Genomic DNA, 13,976 nt, shown 5'->3' on the forward strand with positions numbered 1-13,976 from the left:
CCCATTGATACGGCGAAGAACAATTGCAGCACGAAGCGAAAGGTACTTATACTTGTACCCGGACAGGACCAAGCTCGCAGCTCGCGAACGTGACCTCCCGTGAACCGGGATCACGGTGGTTGGCATCGCCGCTAGAAAAGTGCCAGCAATCCTCGACGCCCCGAAAGACTGGACCCGCCCGTACACTTTGAAGCGAGCTGCAATCACCGATATGGTAATCTGAGGACGCATCTGCTTGCCTGGGCCTCGTAGCGCGGCCTTCAATCATCGTGTAGGCCAGTACTGGCCAGTCGATGCCGAACGCCTTTCTCCGTCACAGACGCAGCACATTCGCTGCTCCCATAGCATGCACCAGCTCAGCTTGTTCGTGCGCAAGGACAGACCATTGTCGTCTTCCTGCCCAACTCCGTTGCGGGCACGTCAGTCCATCTTCGTTTCCCTCGTACTGCGCTTCTACGAGTACCACACCGTGCAACAGTTCCCGTCTGGCTTCAGCACAGTCAAGTCCCGTCTTTCGCGCTCACGGCCATCGTATACTTGGACGACCGCTTTGCTACGAGCTGCGTTGCAGCCGGTGCTCATTGGCAAACTTCCACTTCGCGCACATCCTTCTCTCAAACTGCTCCATCGTAAGCCATAAATGCGTCCACCGCTTTACTCCCGTAAACCCCCCAGTTACCGGGATCATATTCCCTAAGCGACCCGATTGTCCCCACCCAAGTCCCACAACCCCATAGCCACCCATCCAATGTCCGTCTTCGCCTGCTCCCGAACGCGTAGGTCAATCGCGGTGGTATGTGCCATGTTGTGACCGCGCAATCGCAGCGACAAAGGTGGGATGCACAGGTACTTATATAGATGTTCCGCCGGGTAAATCATCCGTGCGGGGTTAATCGGTTAAAAACACACGCACACGCATACATGACCGTGCCGTCCCCGCACGATGGGAAGACGTAGGAGCTGCGTGAACGAAACCTTGAGATAGTGGTTTTTTGTCCGGCGCGTTGTATTTCCCGCGGGAGAAAGACGTCGATAGAGTCGTGCTCCGTAGATTCGAATTTCGCCGTGTAGCCCTCCCCTCAAAATCATCGGAGGCGTCATCGATACATGATCTGTCAGGTCCTGAATGAACAGACCGATCAACATGCCGAACCTATATCTCGTACGCTGCAACGCGCGGCTGTCTTGAATACATCCGTGATAATATTACTTGAAGAGTCGCCGGCACTTGATCTCTGTTTGGTCATTAGCACCTGTTTCCACGAAATGAACCAAGCCAAGGCCCAAACCTAGTTCTCCTGACCACTCATCCAGCTCCTTCGCAACACCCTCCAACTCCTTTACTTGTTTCGACACTTCATCCACCTGCTCAACGTACTTTTTGATATCCTTATCTGTGCGCCCGGATCAGCTACATTGTGTCACCAATGAGAAGGTTCTGAAAATCCACATTGTTCCTGCAAAAATTCCGAATCGGTCCTTAATCCTTCCGCCGCATTAGCCATCCCTCTATACCGTTCAGCCGCGGCGTGGTTCATCTCAGTAAGGAGCTCGAAGTCAGAGAGGGCGAGGTCTGTGTCGGATTGAAGGGCATCTTGCAGGGATTCCAAGGCATTTCTGATGAGATGGGTTGTTTTGGCGGATTGGGAGGAAGACATCAAGTGGCTATAGAAGGAGAGGGTTGGTTGAGCGACGGGCCGGTGTGAATGCTGGGGTTTGGTTACCAGTCTCGGCTGGGGTACGCAGGCACTATCGGGATGAAGGCCAAGGAAGTCCAGAAAAAACGGAGAGAGAGAAAAGCAGCAGCATTTATCGTCGAAAAGTACGCATCCATCCCCATAATTCCCCTCCTTCTCCTCGTTCAATTCAGCCGGTTTTCGGCGGGCTGTCCGACGACTACGCAGGCACGCCCCCTAAAGAAAGTTCGGGGGCCGGTCGCAAATTCAGTCAGCAACCAACGGAAAGGCAATCGATCTCGACCCAGCTGTTCGCCATCCATCGCATCGATCCTCTATACAAACCACAACATGTTGACCAGATCATTCACCCGAGCACTCACCGGCACTGCCCGCACCGCTCCCGTACGTGCGCCTCTCGTCGCCGCTCGCCACTCCAGATACTACTCCGAGCAGAAGCCCGCAGAGGAGGCGGCAAAGGAGGAGACTCCCGCTGCTGAGGGCGCGAAGGCGGAGGGTGCCCCTACCGTTGACCCTAAGGATGAGCAGATCAAGGACTTGAAGGTGTGTAAACATGGGTGATGGGTTTGTGAAGCCTCGTACTGACATGATCACGCACAGGACAAACTTCTCCGCTCCGTCGCCGATTTCCGTAACCTCCAAGACCGAACAGCCCGCGACATGAAATCCGCAAAAGACTTCGCCATCCAAAAATTCGCAAAAGACCTCGTCGAATCCGTCGATAACTTTGAGCGCGCGCTCAACACCGTTCCCGTCGAGCACCGTACCGATTCCGCACGCAACAAGGAGTTGGTGGATTTGTATTCGGGGTTGAAGATGACCGAGGAGGTTATGATGAGGACGTTGGAGAGGCATGGCTTGGTTAGGTTTAATGGGTTGGAGGAGAAGTTTGATCCGAATATGCATGAGGCGTTGTTTGAGGTTCCTATGCCTGGAAAGGAGTCGGGGACTGTGTTCCACTGTGAGTCGCAGGGGTTCACCTTGAACGGACGCTGCTTGAGGCCTGCCAAGGTCGGAATTGTTAAGGGTGACGACTAGACAGGTAAAGAAGATGTGGATTGACGAAAATGATGATGTTGCATGGGCAAGAGTTGAGATAACAGCTTGACAAAAGTTCAAAGGTTTCGTATTGGGTTCGTTGGGTCATTTGGGGTTCTCGGTGTATGATTAAGGGATTTTTCACTTCTCCTCTCTCAAGATAAGTTACAGGGCAGGTGTTGTTGCACGCATAGTCGTTAGGTGGGCAGTAATGCATCTTTTGCTTTCTCTAAGTTATCGTGACATCGCCAACTGCTTTCCCCCTGACGAAAGTGTCTACCTCAGGGTCACCTTCATCTCTTTCTCCAACGCCTGCCTCACCTTCTCCTGGATATTATCAACCTCCTCGTTCGTCAAACTCCTATCCATACTCCTGTAGTTGATTCTGTAACACTTGCTCGACTTCTTCGTCTTCGGGTGCGTAAACTCGTCGATCAACTGTACGTCCTCCACGAGATCACCTCCGATCCCACGCACGATCTCCATCAAGTCGTTCTCATGGAACACCTGGCCATTCTGCATCTCACCCAACCCACCCGCTGCCGAAACACCCGCTGCGGGCTCCGTCGCCTGCGGCAGCCAAAATGCCACGTCTTTGTAACACGGCGGATACTTCGAATACGGGTTAAACCAACACACCCTACCCTCCCCAAACTGCTCCAAAAACCTCGCATCTCGCGTCCAAAACAACCTGATATCCGGAATCCCAAAAAGTACCATCGCAATTCTCTCCAACCCCAACCCGAACGCCCATCCCAATTTGGACTCACATGAAGGTGAGGCGGAGGATAGAACGGGATGTTGTACGACGCCGCAGCCGAGGAGTTCGAGCCATTGTCCGTCCCACCAGACTTCGAGTTCCCAGGAGGGAGAAGTAAATGGGAAATAAGCTTCGATCCACCGGATCTTCAAGGGTTCCTCTGTTGTTGAGGGGGTAAGGAGTCCCGCTTCGATTTTGGCTTGGCGCGCACGGCCAAAGACTTCGGCTACGACACCTTCGAGGGTACGCTTCAGGTGTGCGGCGACGGCTTCGGCTTCGGGTGCGGAGTGGGTTGGTTGCAGCGGGTTACGCTCGGCGTGATGAGGGGGATTTGGGTCTTCCACTGTGACGGAGAAAGTTGTGGGGGGGATGTTGTTGATATCCTCCGTGATTGCTGCGACCAATTCCTCCGATGAGGCGTAGGCTTTGCGGTCCCAGACTCGTGCACCCTCCATTTGGTGGAATACGGGATAGTGAGAGCGGTCGATTGCGTCGCGTCTGTACACGTCCGCCGAGATCAGGAAACCTGGTTTCTCCTCCTCCCGAAACATATCCGCCTGGTGTGCAGAGGTATGCGTTCTCAAAACCGTCTTCTCGTTGACATAATATGTATCCGTCTTGCTCCTCCCGGGATGATCCATTGGGAATCCCAACGAATCAAAGTTTTGGGCCGTGGAGACGATGGCGGGGAGGGTGTTGTGGCGGGCGTAGGTGGAAGAGGGGAAGCGGGATTCCACAATTGTACGGAGGATTCCGATGGGGTGGGAGGGTTGGAGGTGGAGTTTCCGGGGGAGGGCGGAGAGGATTTGGGGGGGTACGTTGGTCCAGGTGTCAGAGGGGTAGGATTTGTCGAAGATTGTGATGGAGTCGGGGTTGATCTTGAAGCACTCTGCAAAAGGCGAATCAGACAAAGCTTATGTGACGGTAGTGCGACTCATTACTGACCATCTGAAGACCCGGTCGAGGAATATCGCACGGTGATCCTGAATAATGGCCGAGACTTCAGTGAAGTGTAGACAGGTGTTCTGATCTGTAATCGTGCAGCACTGGACAGCAACGTCCGTCGCATTGTTGCTGACATCGCTGTCGATATCCTCAGGAGAGCACGGAGCGTGGATCAAGTGTTTTTGGTTCATCGCACCATCTCGAGATATTTCGGGCTTCTCCAGACTCTTCGGGCCCTGCAGCTGACCGGTGCAGCGCCGTCCAGCAGCGGATGTCCATGACCAGCATCATTTGGAATGCCAAAGAGATTTCAACCATGATAGATTCGACTTGCAACTCCGCTCCCACTCATGGTATTTCTCACCTTTGCTCCGTTTCTCTTGCAGAGTGCTCTCACTGCACCCGTCCTGACCCGCCCCCGCGGCCTGCATCTCACATCCAAAAATCCGCACGTCCAGTAAACCTCCAACATATCCAAATCAACAATGCTGCGATCAGCACGGTCACTACTTGCCTCGAGCCGTGCGGCCATCGCCGCTCCCTCTATGACCTGCCGAGGTTCGCGTCGTTGAAGTCTGTTCCCGTCAGTGGACTAACAGTAATTGAACAGGCATCTCCACCTCCCTCCTCCGCACCTCAACCCCCTCCATCCGTCCCACCGCATTCACCACCCCCAAGATTCAGACCAAGGTATCCGTCCGCCATGCCTCAACCTACACCCCCCGCCGCACCAAACACAAAAAGGCTCACAAAGGCCGCATCCCCGTCCGCATCGGCGGCTCCACAAAAGGCACAACAATCGTCTTTGGCGAATACGGCATCAGACTCATGTCCGAAGGCGAACGCATGACCGCAAAACAACTCCAAACAGCCGAAGCGATCATCAAACGAAAAATCAAGGTCGTCAAAGGCGCCCGAATCTTCCAACGCTTGCACACCGATTTACCCGTCTGTACCAAGGGAAACGAAACACGTATGGGAAAGGGAAAGGGATCGTTTGATTATTGGGCGTGTCGTGTGCCGAGTGGGAAGATTCTGTTTGAGGTTGGTGGGGGCGGGATTCAGGAGCAGGTTGCGTTTGCGGCGTTGATGGAGGCTGCGCACAAGTTGCCTGGAAAGGTGGTTTTTGCGAGGAGGGGCGAGCCGCCGTATGCTGGGAGGAAGCCGGTTCAGGTTGCCAAGGCGGAGGATATTGTGGGCGCGAGTGATCCTGTGCCGGAGGGAGAGTTTGCTACGGCGCCGGTTGTTGGGCCTATTGCTGCTTAGGCGGTTGTGATATAAAACATTAGACACAGATGTGCATGTTATGGGTTTTGAGGAAAGGGATTTAGGATAGTTGCGGTATGATTGGGTTCGGGAATAGGGTTCATCAGGCTTCTCTCTTGATCAAGCATCTGCTGTACATGAACGGCGCTTTTTCTCTTCGCATATGCCAGTATCATATTGTCTCTTGGAATCTCTTATGCACTCTCAGAATGACCCATACTCTTACACCTCTTCCATGGCTTTTTCAAGCACCGATATTCTGATCCATCTCGTCCTTCTTATCAATCCCCTGCTGCCTCCTCTGCTGCTCGGTGACCTCCTCTTCCTCCGTCTCCGCCTTTCCAAAATCTTTCGTCTCGGCCTTCGCGAACGGAGATGCCTCGGCGGGCTTTGGCTTCGTGTCTTTGCTCAGACCCGCCATGTTGTTTTCTGGGACGAGGTCTTCGTTTGAGTAATCGGTTCCAGCGGCTTCGCCCAAGTCAATCAGCACTTTGATCCAACAAAACAGACGGCGAGGAAGGGATTCTAACCACCTCCAAAGAGTCCAGGATCCTTTGAGGGTCCCTTTCTAGGTAGACCATTCGCGGTACCGTATGTTCCGTGGGCTGCGTCGCCGGCGGTATCGGTTGGGGTTCCTTTCTGTTCCGACTGCTTGAGGGAACCGATTTCTTTGTTGTTTGGTTCGGAGTAGGAGACGCTTGAGAATGACATTTTCGTTTGATCTATTGTAATTGGTAGTGTTGGCTGGGCGAAGGGTTTGGTGGTGAACTTTGACTTTATCTACGGAGGGTCGCGGGTGTTGGGGATGACATCATCGGGCGAGGAGGGTTGAGCTTATCTCTGAAGAAGAAGTCCTCGATCGGAATCACCCTATGACAACTGATAACTCATATTGTCCTACTTCACAGTAGACCATCAAGTGCGAGTGCGAGTGCAATTGCATGTGCATCGTCTCTTGTCTTTCACGCAATCATGTTCTTACGCCCCAACGTCGTTCGCCGTCTCCGTCTCCCCACCATACCCCTGTGCCCTCCTCTCCGGCGGCGTCTCCCATCCTCTCTGTCCGCCTTGTGCCCCACCCTGTAACATCTGCAAATCTCTCGTGATCGCGCTCTTCGGGACCATACCGCCGTAGTCTTCGTCGTCGCCGCCCATGAGGCCGGGGGTGTTGGTGCCGGAGCCGGGGCCGGCTTCGTTGAATATGCCGGTTTTCTTGGAATGGAGGCCGGAGTAGACATTTGTTGCGATGTACCCGTAGTTTGCGTAATCGTCGTCACCGCCGACATCGGCTTTCATTCCCTCCCTTTCCTCATCTACCTTTCTCTGCCCGTTTTCATCCAATGCTGCTTCAGGCAGCTGGCCGGATTCGCTAAGTTTCTGTGCCCAATCCTCATTTTCATAGTTTGCAGTTGGGTCGTTGGAGGGCGAGCCGGAGCGCTTTAGAAGGAGGTGGTGCGGAGGCGTGGGATCTTTCGCAACGGAAGGCCGGCGGCGTTCACGGGGTTGTGAAGACATTTCGCTTTCCAAGGTTTATACCGGATCAAAGGCAAAGGGAGGACCGGGTTTAGGGCCTTATATAGACGTGAATGGGCGATTTCATTTGGTGAGGTTGAGGTTGGGACATGTGATTCGGTGGGGAAACTCGTGCACCGCAATTTAGAGTTGGCATGGCATGAGATGACAGCTCTTGTCTACACATGCCCGCTCACGGACCATGAGATCTGTTTTGAGGCCTATATCAATCAAATATGGTTATAGTTACAACTGCGATTGCAATTGACCGTATCGTAGTATACGCATGGTGTTGGTTATACTGTAGTAATATTTCCTACGCCAAAACTGATATCCCAAAGACCCCACCTTTCCTACCTTCTATGACTATTTCTTCGCAGCCTTCTTCGCCGGAGCTTTCTTCGTGGCCGGCTCCTTCTTAGCCGCTGCCTTCTTCGGCGCAGCGGCCTTCTTCCCTTTCCCAGCGGGCTTCGCCTTAACCAATGAATCCTTACTCAGATCATCGTCATCATCCTCCGCAACTTCATCCTCGACAACCGGCGCATCATCAGCTTCCTCATCAATGACATCCAAAGAATCAGCTTCTGCTTTCCCACCACCGCCACCAACTTTGCCAGCCCCGACAGTCGAGGTAATCTTGTGGAAGGGGATGGGGTGTGAGCCGGAGTTGTACTCCCGCGTGAACTTCGATTTAGTCGCAGCCGGAATCTCTTTGAGAATCGCATCACCATCATTCGGCGGCAAGCTCAACTCCAAAATCTCGTCATAATGCTCCTTATTCAAGAAATACTCATCCATGAGCTGAATCACATCCCCAATCGCATCCACGCCATTCTTAGCAAGCTGAACAGGCAGACGGTCGAACAAGACGGGAAGGTACGATTGTCGAATTTCGTTTCTGTCGCCTGAGGTTCGGAGACGCATGTGTGCTTGGATGTCGCGGAGGTAACGCTGCAGTTTGCCTTGTTTGGAGTTGTTGCCAAGCCAGGCAGTGAAGGAGTATCCACCCCCGAAACCGCCTGCCATTGGGTTATAGGACGACTTCCCCATTTCTGCGCGTGAGCCTGCGACGAAGGATGCGGGGCGGACGGAGGAGAAGATTGCATGGGCGGGGAGGAGTGACCATTGTTGTTGTGGACCGTGAATCATCGCGTCGCACAAGTCACCGTCGGAGATCGAGGATGCGGCTTTCTCGACGAGTTCGAGGTGTTTGAGTTTTTGCATGCGTTGGTCCGTCTCTTTCCGTGCTGCGTCCGGCGTGGTTTTGAGGTAGTTTTCCTGCATCATGAGAGGTGTGAACTCGAAGTCGTTGAAATAGAGTTCCATCTTGTCGTTGAGTCTTGCGGTGGAGGATTGGTGGAACATACCACCGCTCAGAAGTTTGCCAACGATGTCCCAGGGTTTGAGGACGATGTGCTTCTCGGCACTCTTGACGGAGGATTGGGCGCTGTCGAAGTCGACGTTGGTCTTGCTGAGGCGCCAGGTTGACATCAAGTTAATGATTTGACGCATGTCACCATTGGTGCCCGCGACGAGTTGTTCCACGACTTGTGGAGAGATTTTCAATCCCTCACGGAAAGCGATACTCATAATCCTCGACCTCAGGGCATTGACATCAGGTTTCCGGAAGGGCATCTCGAAAGAGGTGTTGTCAAGAGGCTTGAGTTTCTGGTGTTTCCGGTCATTGCAAATACAGATAATGGGAATCTTGGTACTCTTCATCAAGAGCTTCAACTGCCCAACACCACCACGGTCACCACCACTCATACCATCAATCTCATCCATGATGAGCACGAGACGGCCCTTGTCCTTCTGAACAGCTTTGCCGTCACCGGCGAAGTATCCGTAAAGAGACGTGTTGTCCATGACGCCTGCTAAAGCCTCACGCATAAGCTTCTGGGAACGAGTGTCAGAAGCGTTGTACTCCAAAACGTCGTATCCCTCGAGCTTTGCGGCCAAGTGCGCTGCGGTAGTCTTTCCGATACCAGGAGGACCAGACATGATGACAGAGCGGAACAAACCCAATCCGTCTGGACCACCCTTCTTGAATCCTGCCTTCTCGTACTTCTGCCAGTCATGCAACCACTTCTGTAACTTATCCACGTGTCCCTTGTTTCCGCAAATGTCCTTCATCGCTGTAGGTGCGTACTTTGTCGTCCACAGGTCGGTGGTTTCAGTAGGGGAAGCCTCACCAGCAGAGTCAGACTTGACCGCTGCGGCCTCTTTTCTTGCCTTCTCCTGTTGCTCCATCTCCTTAGCAATCTCCTTGACCTTTGCCTCTTCCTTTGCCATCTTGGCCGCGTGATCCTGAGCTGCCTTGCCAGAACCTCCGTTTGCAGGCAGTCGTTTGATCAACTCGAACAGACCATATTCGTCGATAGTCTTGATCTTATTCTTCGCAATGGTCTCCAACTTCTTAGGTCCAGCATTCTCACCAAGAACGACGTAGGAAGTCTTACTGGATGGAGCAGTAACGACCTTGCCTCCGTGACGCTTGACAAGTTCTTGACCCTCTTCGCGGGGAAGTGTTGTCAGAATGCCAGTAAAGCAGAAGGATAGACCTGCGAGACAGTTTGGCGCACCAACGGGGAGTTCGGTCGTACCGGTCGGTGCGTCGGCGGGTTTGCTGGCAGCGAAGGCATGGTAGTTGAACTTCTGGTCAGCCGGCCTGTCCGGTGGTGGAGGAGCATTCGTTAATGGAATCGAATCAAGGATAGCTTGAACCTCTGCCGATTGCTCTGCGCCCGCCAGCTCTGCCTTCTTCGTAGTAGTACGTGGCTTCTTTGCAGGAGCTGCCTTCTTCTTAGGCTCCTCATCCGACTCGGGCTCAGGCGCCTTACGCTTGGCTGCGGTTTTCTTAGGGGGTGGCTTCACATCTTCCATGTCCTCATCCTCGTCATCATCCTTGATCTCCAAGATCTCCTTGGGCGGAGCTCGTTTCTTTGGCTTTGAAACGACTTCGTCCTCAAACGCGTCGTCTTCCAAGTCGATGACCTCCTTCTTCGACTCGACCTTAGGTTGCGATTGACTGGCGGCCTTTTGGCTAGCCTCTCTCTGACTTCGCTCCTCCTCCTCTTCCAACTCACGTATCAGATTGTCGTCGTCAAACATGTTGTCATCAAAGTCGTCCTCGTCTTTTACAGCCTTCTTCGGTGCCGCTGGCTTAGTCTTACGAGCTGGGGCTGTTTTTGAGATCTTGTTGGAGCCGAAGTATGCCGAGGCATCTGTCGCTTTGAGCTCAGGCTCGGCCTTTTGGGGTTTTGGAGTAGGTTTGGCGACGGGTTTTGGTGACGGCTCTTCTTCCTCTTCCTCGTCCGATTCTGTAGTAACAGGTGTCAGCAAAGTTTGTTACAGACTGCTGCGTAATCCCCACCAATAACTCTCTTCTTCCGTCCCTTGCCCTTCTCCTCAGTCTTCTTTGCCGAGCTCTTTGCTGCCTATTGTTCGATCAGCCATTGTTCGCCCTCTATATGCCGCCACACGTACAGGCTTACTCACAGTCTTCTTCGCTGATGGTGGATCAGAGGACTTTCCTCCAAAATATGAGCGGATATCCATTGCGGTGAAGAGGGACACTTCGAATGGTTCTTGCGAGCTTGAAGTTCGTGTCGTAATCTACGCGCACCGGCTCCTGCAGGAAAGCGCGTTTCTAGACGAATGAGAAAACGGCGTCGTGTTGAATAAGAAACGGCGAGGATGTCGCGCCAAAGTAACTAAGGGCCGGTACTTCAAATCCTCAGTATGCACGCCGGCGCGCGGTACAATAACAGAACGACACGCATACAACCCAGTGCATACACAACCAAGATAGCAATGGCAACCTTGACTGACCGACTGGACGGCCTTCGCTTGGACTTCGACACTCGACGTAGACTCGAACAACGTCTTGATGCAGCGGAAGAACGCATTGAAGAGCTCGGGGAAACCGTCGAGAAGCTGGAGGAGGCGCTTGTATCGGAACGAACAGCGTTGATGGAGGTCGTGGAGGAGAATGCAAAGCTGCGGAATGCCCTGCGACTTCGCCGAGGGAATGCGGACATCTCAGCGCCTGCCAGTGACGGTGAGGAGCATGCATTGAGGAGACTGGAGGATCAAATATCTTTGCAAAAACGTCAATACGAATCGCTATGCTCAACATATAAGATAAAGTACCAGGATGCTGTTGACACCGCAAGACGAGAGAGAACTCAGGCGACTGTTCGTATGGCGCATCTGCAGCTTCGCTGTGAGAAATTGGAGCAGATGCTCTCGGAGGGGTTGAAAGAGGTCATCGAAGAAAGGTGCAAAAGGAAGGAAAGCGAGAGGAGATGCAGACAGCTGGAGACAACGGTCAAGCGGGAAGTTGAAGCATTGCGAACTCAAATCAAGAAGGACGAAGACGGTGGGGAGTCGCAGAAGGAGTTTGAGAAGCTAAGGTTGGCGAATGAAACGCTACATAAGGAGACGAGTGAGCTACAGGTACAATCCATGAAGTCCTCTGAAGGATTTAATGCTCACACGATCGCACAGATACGTTCTGAGCAGGAAATGGCTCGTCTACGTGAAGAGAATGTACGATTGTCATCATCATACGCCAAGTCGGCTTCGCTCACCTCACTCTCAAAGGAGATTTCTGACCTCGGCATACGATTGAAGAAGCTCGAGCGACATGCCTTGAAGTATGCGCCTCTGGAAGGCGCACATGTGCACGACTTATTCGAGGGCATTGAGCGTGCGAAAACTAGACTTGGCCATGCGGATGAAGCGATGCGACAGGAATCCAGATTATCAGCCGGGAAAGAGACCAGGCATGCGACGAAGAAAGAGAGAAAGGCTAGTGAAGATGTGATTGGGGCGGCGAAGGGGTCTAGGGGAAGTGAGAGAGCGCAGAGCAGGGCAAGCGTTGTCTAATCGAAGTGCCACGTTGTGCAATTGCTACAGCAGATACCTATCTCATACAATCGTCTCTTTAGGTGCGATGTAGCTGACAGTTATCCTAGGCTTTATATCCTAGTGTTATATCCTTCATGTCTTGCGAGACGAACCTTCGTTGCGCGGTGCTTCTAATTGTTATCGGTGCCCTGCATTTTGGGGTGCGTCCGGTGACATCAGCAAACCCTCCACCAAACAAACAATTCACCGCCTCCACCACGGAGCCATCCAACAATGCCCGGACCCTTCGGAGGAACATCAAATGCTCAATACATCCCTCTACAAACATTCAATCTCAGCCGCGGATCCGCGCCAGCACCACCATCGCAGGTCCACCTTACGATCCGTTTCGCTGGAACGATACCACAGCCGCCGGATCTTAATGTGGAGTTGGTGCCGAGTGCGGTGATTAAGACTGTAAAGCAGAAGATTAGGGAGCAGAGACCGGAGTTTGGGAGGAGGAGGTTGAGGTTAATTCATAGTGGAAGAGTATTACGGGATTCAGGATCGTTGCAGACAGAACTGCGACTTCGCTCGACGGTTGAGGAGGAGGATGATGAAGTACAAAGAGGGGCCGTGGTACATTGTTCTGTCGGCGATGAAGCAACACACGAAGAACTCGAAGCAGAAGCACGACCAGTCACCGCCGATGGGGAAGAGAGCGAAACACCAACAGGACCATCGACACTACCCCTCCCAACCGGCTTCGACAGACTCCGCAACGCAGGATTCTCAGATGCCGATATCGCCAATCTCCGTGCCCAATTCCATCGCCTGCAAGGTGGTGGGGTAGGAGATGGCGAGGACGAAGACAATGAAGCCGCACAAGCACGCGCACGAGAGATGGAGGAGAGGTGGATGGATGAGGGTGCGAATACCACTGCTGGAGATGCAGCGACTGCGACGGCGGAGCTTGGAGAGGGGATGTATTGGGATATGTTTAAAGGGTTGATGATTGGGTTCTTTGCGGTATTCCCACTTGAAGATCGTATGTGAACAGGGAACTGACAAAGCTTTACAGGGCGTTTTTGCAATATTTTTGTTAAGGGAGGGTGTGTTTAATCGGAGAACGCAGATTGCGATTATCGCTGGGTTGTTGGTGAATGTGTCATTCGGGTTCTTGCGGTTGGCATGATGACATCAAACAATGGACTAGGCGACGGGGACAAGAAGGAATATCGGAGGAACAGCATCTATTCAACAAAGACACCCTAGCATGATACACCATTCATTCAATGATAAGACAACGTCCCGAGAGCAATTACGTCGCGACGAACTCGTATGACCGATAGAAAGGTTTGTGGCCGATATGGTTTTTCCCAACCGCAAAACTCCAGGGAGCACGCACGGAAGGAGTAGGAATATAACGCCCCGTCACCCACCCATGGAGCTCAGCCCGAAGGCGAACATCAACATGGAATGGGATCCGTCAATCGAGGGTTTGTCGACGGGATCAACACCATACAGAAGTTCCCTCTCGTCTGCGCGACCACGACACAAGGAAGTGCTCAAGCGCAGGGTGAGAAGGTGATGCATCCATCTAGCCGGTGTACCCATCTCAAGCTACGACCGAACCTCCGAGGAGGACGGCGCGGCGAGACGGGCACAAACCCATTGTGGGTTGTTGAGGATGCGCGGGTCGGGGAAGATTTATACGGGAGGGCGGGCGTGGCGTGGGAGGGGGAGTGTGGCACGGCTCTCGACTCGGTGTGAAGGTTGAAGGGTAGTGAATTAAAAGTGCTAGCAACTCAGAGGATATGGCCTTTCAGATCTTCTACATTTCCAGATCCTATTCTTGATGTACTTTCTTTAGGAGGTGGGCTGCGCTGACCCTCCCAATTTATTGC

General features: G+C 53.0%; 9 protein-coding genes across 9 annotated transcripts; 4 read left to right on the forward strand and 5 right to left on the reverse strand.

The window, feature by feature from the left end:
- Window positions 1–1,206: 1,206 nt before the first annotated feature.
- On the reverse strand, window positions 1,207–1,658 carry SAICODRAFT_36960 (uncharacterized protein; the record flags this gene model as incomplete). Its single annotated transcript, XM_019168539.1, has 3 exons — window positions 1,207–1,235; window positions 1,290–1,394; window positions 1,451–1,658. 3 exons carry the CDS (start codon window positions 1,656–1,658, stop codon window positions 1,207–1,209), a joined length of 342 nt encoding a protein of 113 aa, XP_019021814.1.
- Window positions 1,659–1,957: 299 nt separating this feature from the next.
- Window positions 1,958–2,735, forward strand: SAICODRAFT_96661 (GrpE nucleotide exchange factor; the record flags this gene model as incomplete). The annotated part of the gene is made up of 2 exons (XM_019172057.1): window positions 1,958–2,240; window positions 2,298–2,735. Exons 1-2 carry the CDS (start codon window positions 2,028–2,030, stop codon window positions 2,733–2,735), a joined length of 651 nt encoding a protein of 216 aa, XP_019021815.1. The 5' UTR covers window positions 1,958–2,027.
- Window positions 2,736–2,957: 222 nt separating this feature from the next.
- Window positions 2,958–4,148, reverse strand: SAICODRAFT_67516 (phenylalanyl-tRNA synthetase). Its single transcript, XM_019170321.1, has one exon. The coding sequence runs from the start codon at window positions 4,134–4,136 to the stop codon at window positions 3,012–3,014; it is 1,125 nt and encodes a 374-aa protein (XP_019021816.1). The 5' UTR covers window positions 4,137–4,148; the 3' UTR covers window positions 2,958–3,011.
- Window positions 4,149–4,224: 76 nt separating this feature from the next.
- SAICODRAFT_67517 (uncharacterized protein) lies at window positions 4,225–4,647 on the reverse strand (the record flags this gene model as incomplete). Its single annotated transcript, XM_019170322.1, has 2 exons — window positions 4,441–4,647; window positions 4,225–4,384 (listed from the first exon to the last, which is right to left on the reverse strand). Coding segments are annotated over exons 1-2 (294 nt in total), but the record flags the coding sequence as incomplete, so codon positions are not given.
- A 249-nt stretch (window positions 4,648–4,896) lies between these two features.
- On the forward strand, window positions 4,897–5,706 carry SAICODRAFT_96665 (ribosomal protein L16; the record flags this gene model as incomplete). Its single annotated transcript, XM_019172058.1, has 2 exons — window positions 4,897–4,998; window positions 5,051–5,706. Exons 1-2 carry the CDS (start codon window positions 4,926–4,928, stop codon window positions 5,704–5,706), a joined length of 729 nt encoding a protein of 242 aa, XP_019021818.1. The 5' UTR covers window positions 4,897–4,925.
- Window positions 5,707–6,558: 852 nt separating this feature from the next.
- On the reverse strand, window positions 6,559–7,323 carry SAICODRAFT_31751 (uncharacterized protein). The gene has a single exon (XM_019168001.1). The coding sequence runs from the start codon at window positions 7,219–7,221 to the stop codon at window positions 6,685–6,687; it is 537 nt and encodes a 178-aa protein (XP_019021819.1). The 5' UTR covers window positions 7,222–7,323; the 3' UTR covers window positions 6,559–6,684.
- A 210-nt stretch (window positions 7,324–7,533) lies between these two features.
- Window positions 7,534–10,806, reverse strand: SAICODRAFT_96670 (DNA replication factor C, large subunit). The gene is made up of 3 exons (XM_019172059.1): window positions 10,705–10,806; window positions 10,592–10,655; window positions 7,534–10,538 (listed from the first exon to the last, which is right to left on the reverse strand). Exons 1-3 carry the CDS (start codon window positions 10,774–10,776, stop codon window positions 7,585–7,587), a joined length of 3,090 nt encoding a protein of 1,029 aa, XP_019021820.1. The 5' UTR covers window positions 10,777–10,806; the 3' UTR covers window positions 7,534–7,584.
- A 225-nt stretch (window positions 10,807–11,031) lies between these two features.
- On the forward strand, window positions 11,032–12,108 carry SAICODRAFT_9671 (uncharacterized protein; the record flags this gene model as incomplete). The annotated part of the gene is made up of 2 exons (XM_019172062.1): window positions 11,032–11,676; window positions 11,728–12,108. The coding sequence occupies 2 exons, from the start codon at window positions 11,032–11,034 to the stop codon at window positions 12,106–12,108; spliced, it is 1,026 nt and encodes a 341-aa protein (XP_019021821.1).
- A 255-nt stretch (window positions 12,109–12,363) lies between these two features.
- Window positions 12,364–13,264, forward strand: SAICODRAFT_9672 (uncharacterized protein; the record flags this gene model as incomplete). Its single annotated transcript, XM_019172063.1, has 2 exons — window positions 12,364–13,098; window positions 13,151–13,264. 2 exons carry the CDS (start codon window positions 12,364–12,366, stop codon window positions 13,262–13,264), a joined length of 849 nt encoding a protein of 282 aa, XP_019021822.1.
- Between the last annotated feature and the right edge of the window lie 712 nt (window positions 13,265–13,976).

The sequence above is a fragment of the Saitoella complicata genome (genome assembly GCF_001661265.1).
Source record: "Saitoella complicata NRRL Y-17804 unplaced genomic scaffold SAICOscaffold_24, whole genome shotgun sequence".
NCBI lineage: Eukaryota > Fungi > Ascomycota > Saitoellomycetes > Saitoellales > Saitoellaceae > Saitoella > Saitoella complicata.

Excerpts from the sequence above, each read along its gene's own strand:
- SAICODRAFT_67516 (XM_019170321.1), bottom strand. The coding sequence starts at position 4,136 with ATGGATCATCCCGGGAGGAGCAAGACGGATACATATTATGTCAACGAG.
- SAICODRAFT_31751 (XM_019168001.1), bottom strand. The coding sequence starts at position 7,221 with ATGTCTTCACAACCCCGTGAACGCCGCCGGCCTTCCGTTGCGAAAGAT.
- SAICODRAFT_96670 (XM_019172059.1), bottom strand. The coding sequence starts at position 10,776 with ATGGATATCCGCTCATATTTTGGAGGAAAGTCCTCTGATCCACCATCA. Across the intron at positions 10,656-10,704 it reads AGAAGACTGTGAGTAAGCCT|GCAGCAAAGAGCTCGGCAAA; the intron begins GTACGTGTGGCG and ends ATCGAACAATAG. Across the intron at positions 10,539-10,591 it reads ACGGAAGAAGAGAGTTATTG|AATCGGACGAGGAAGAGGAA; the intron begins GTGGGGATTACG and ends CTGTTACTACAG.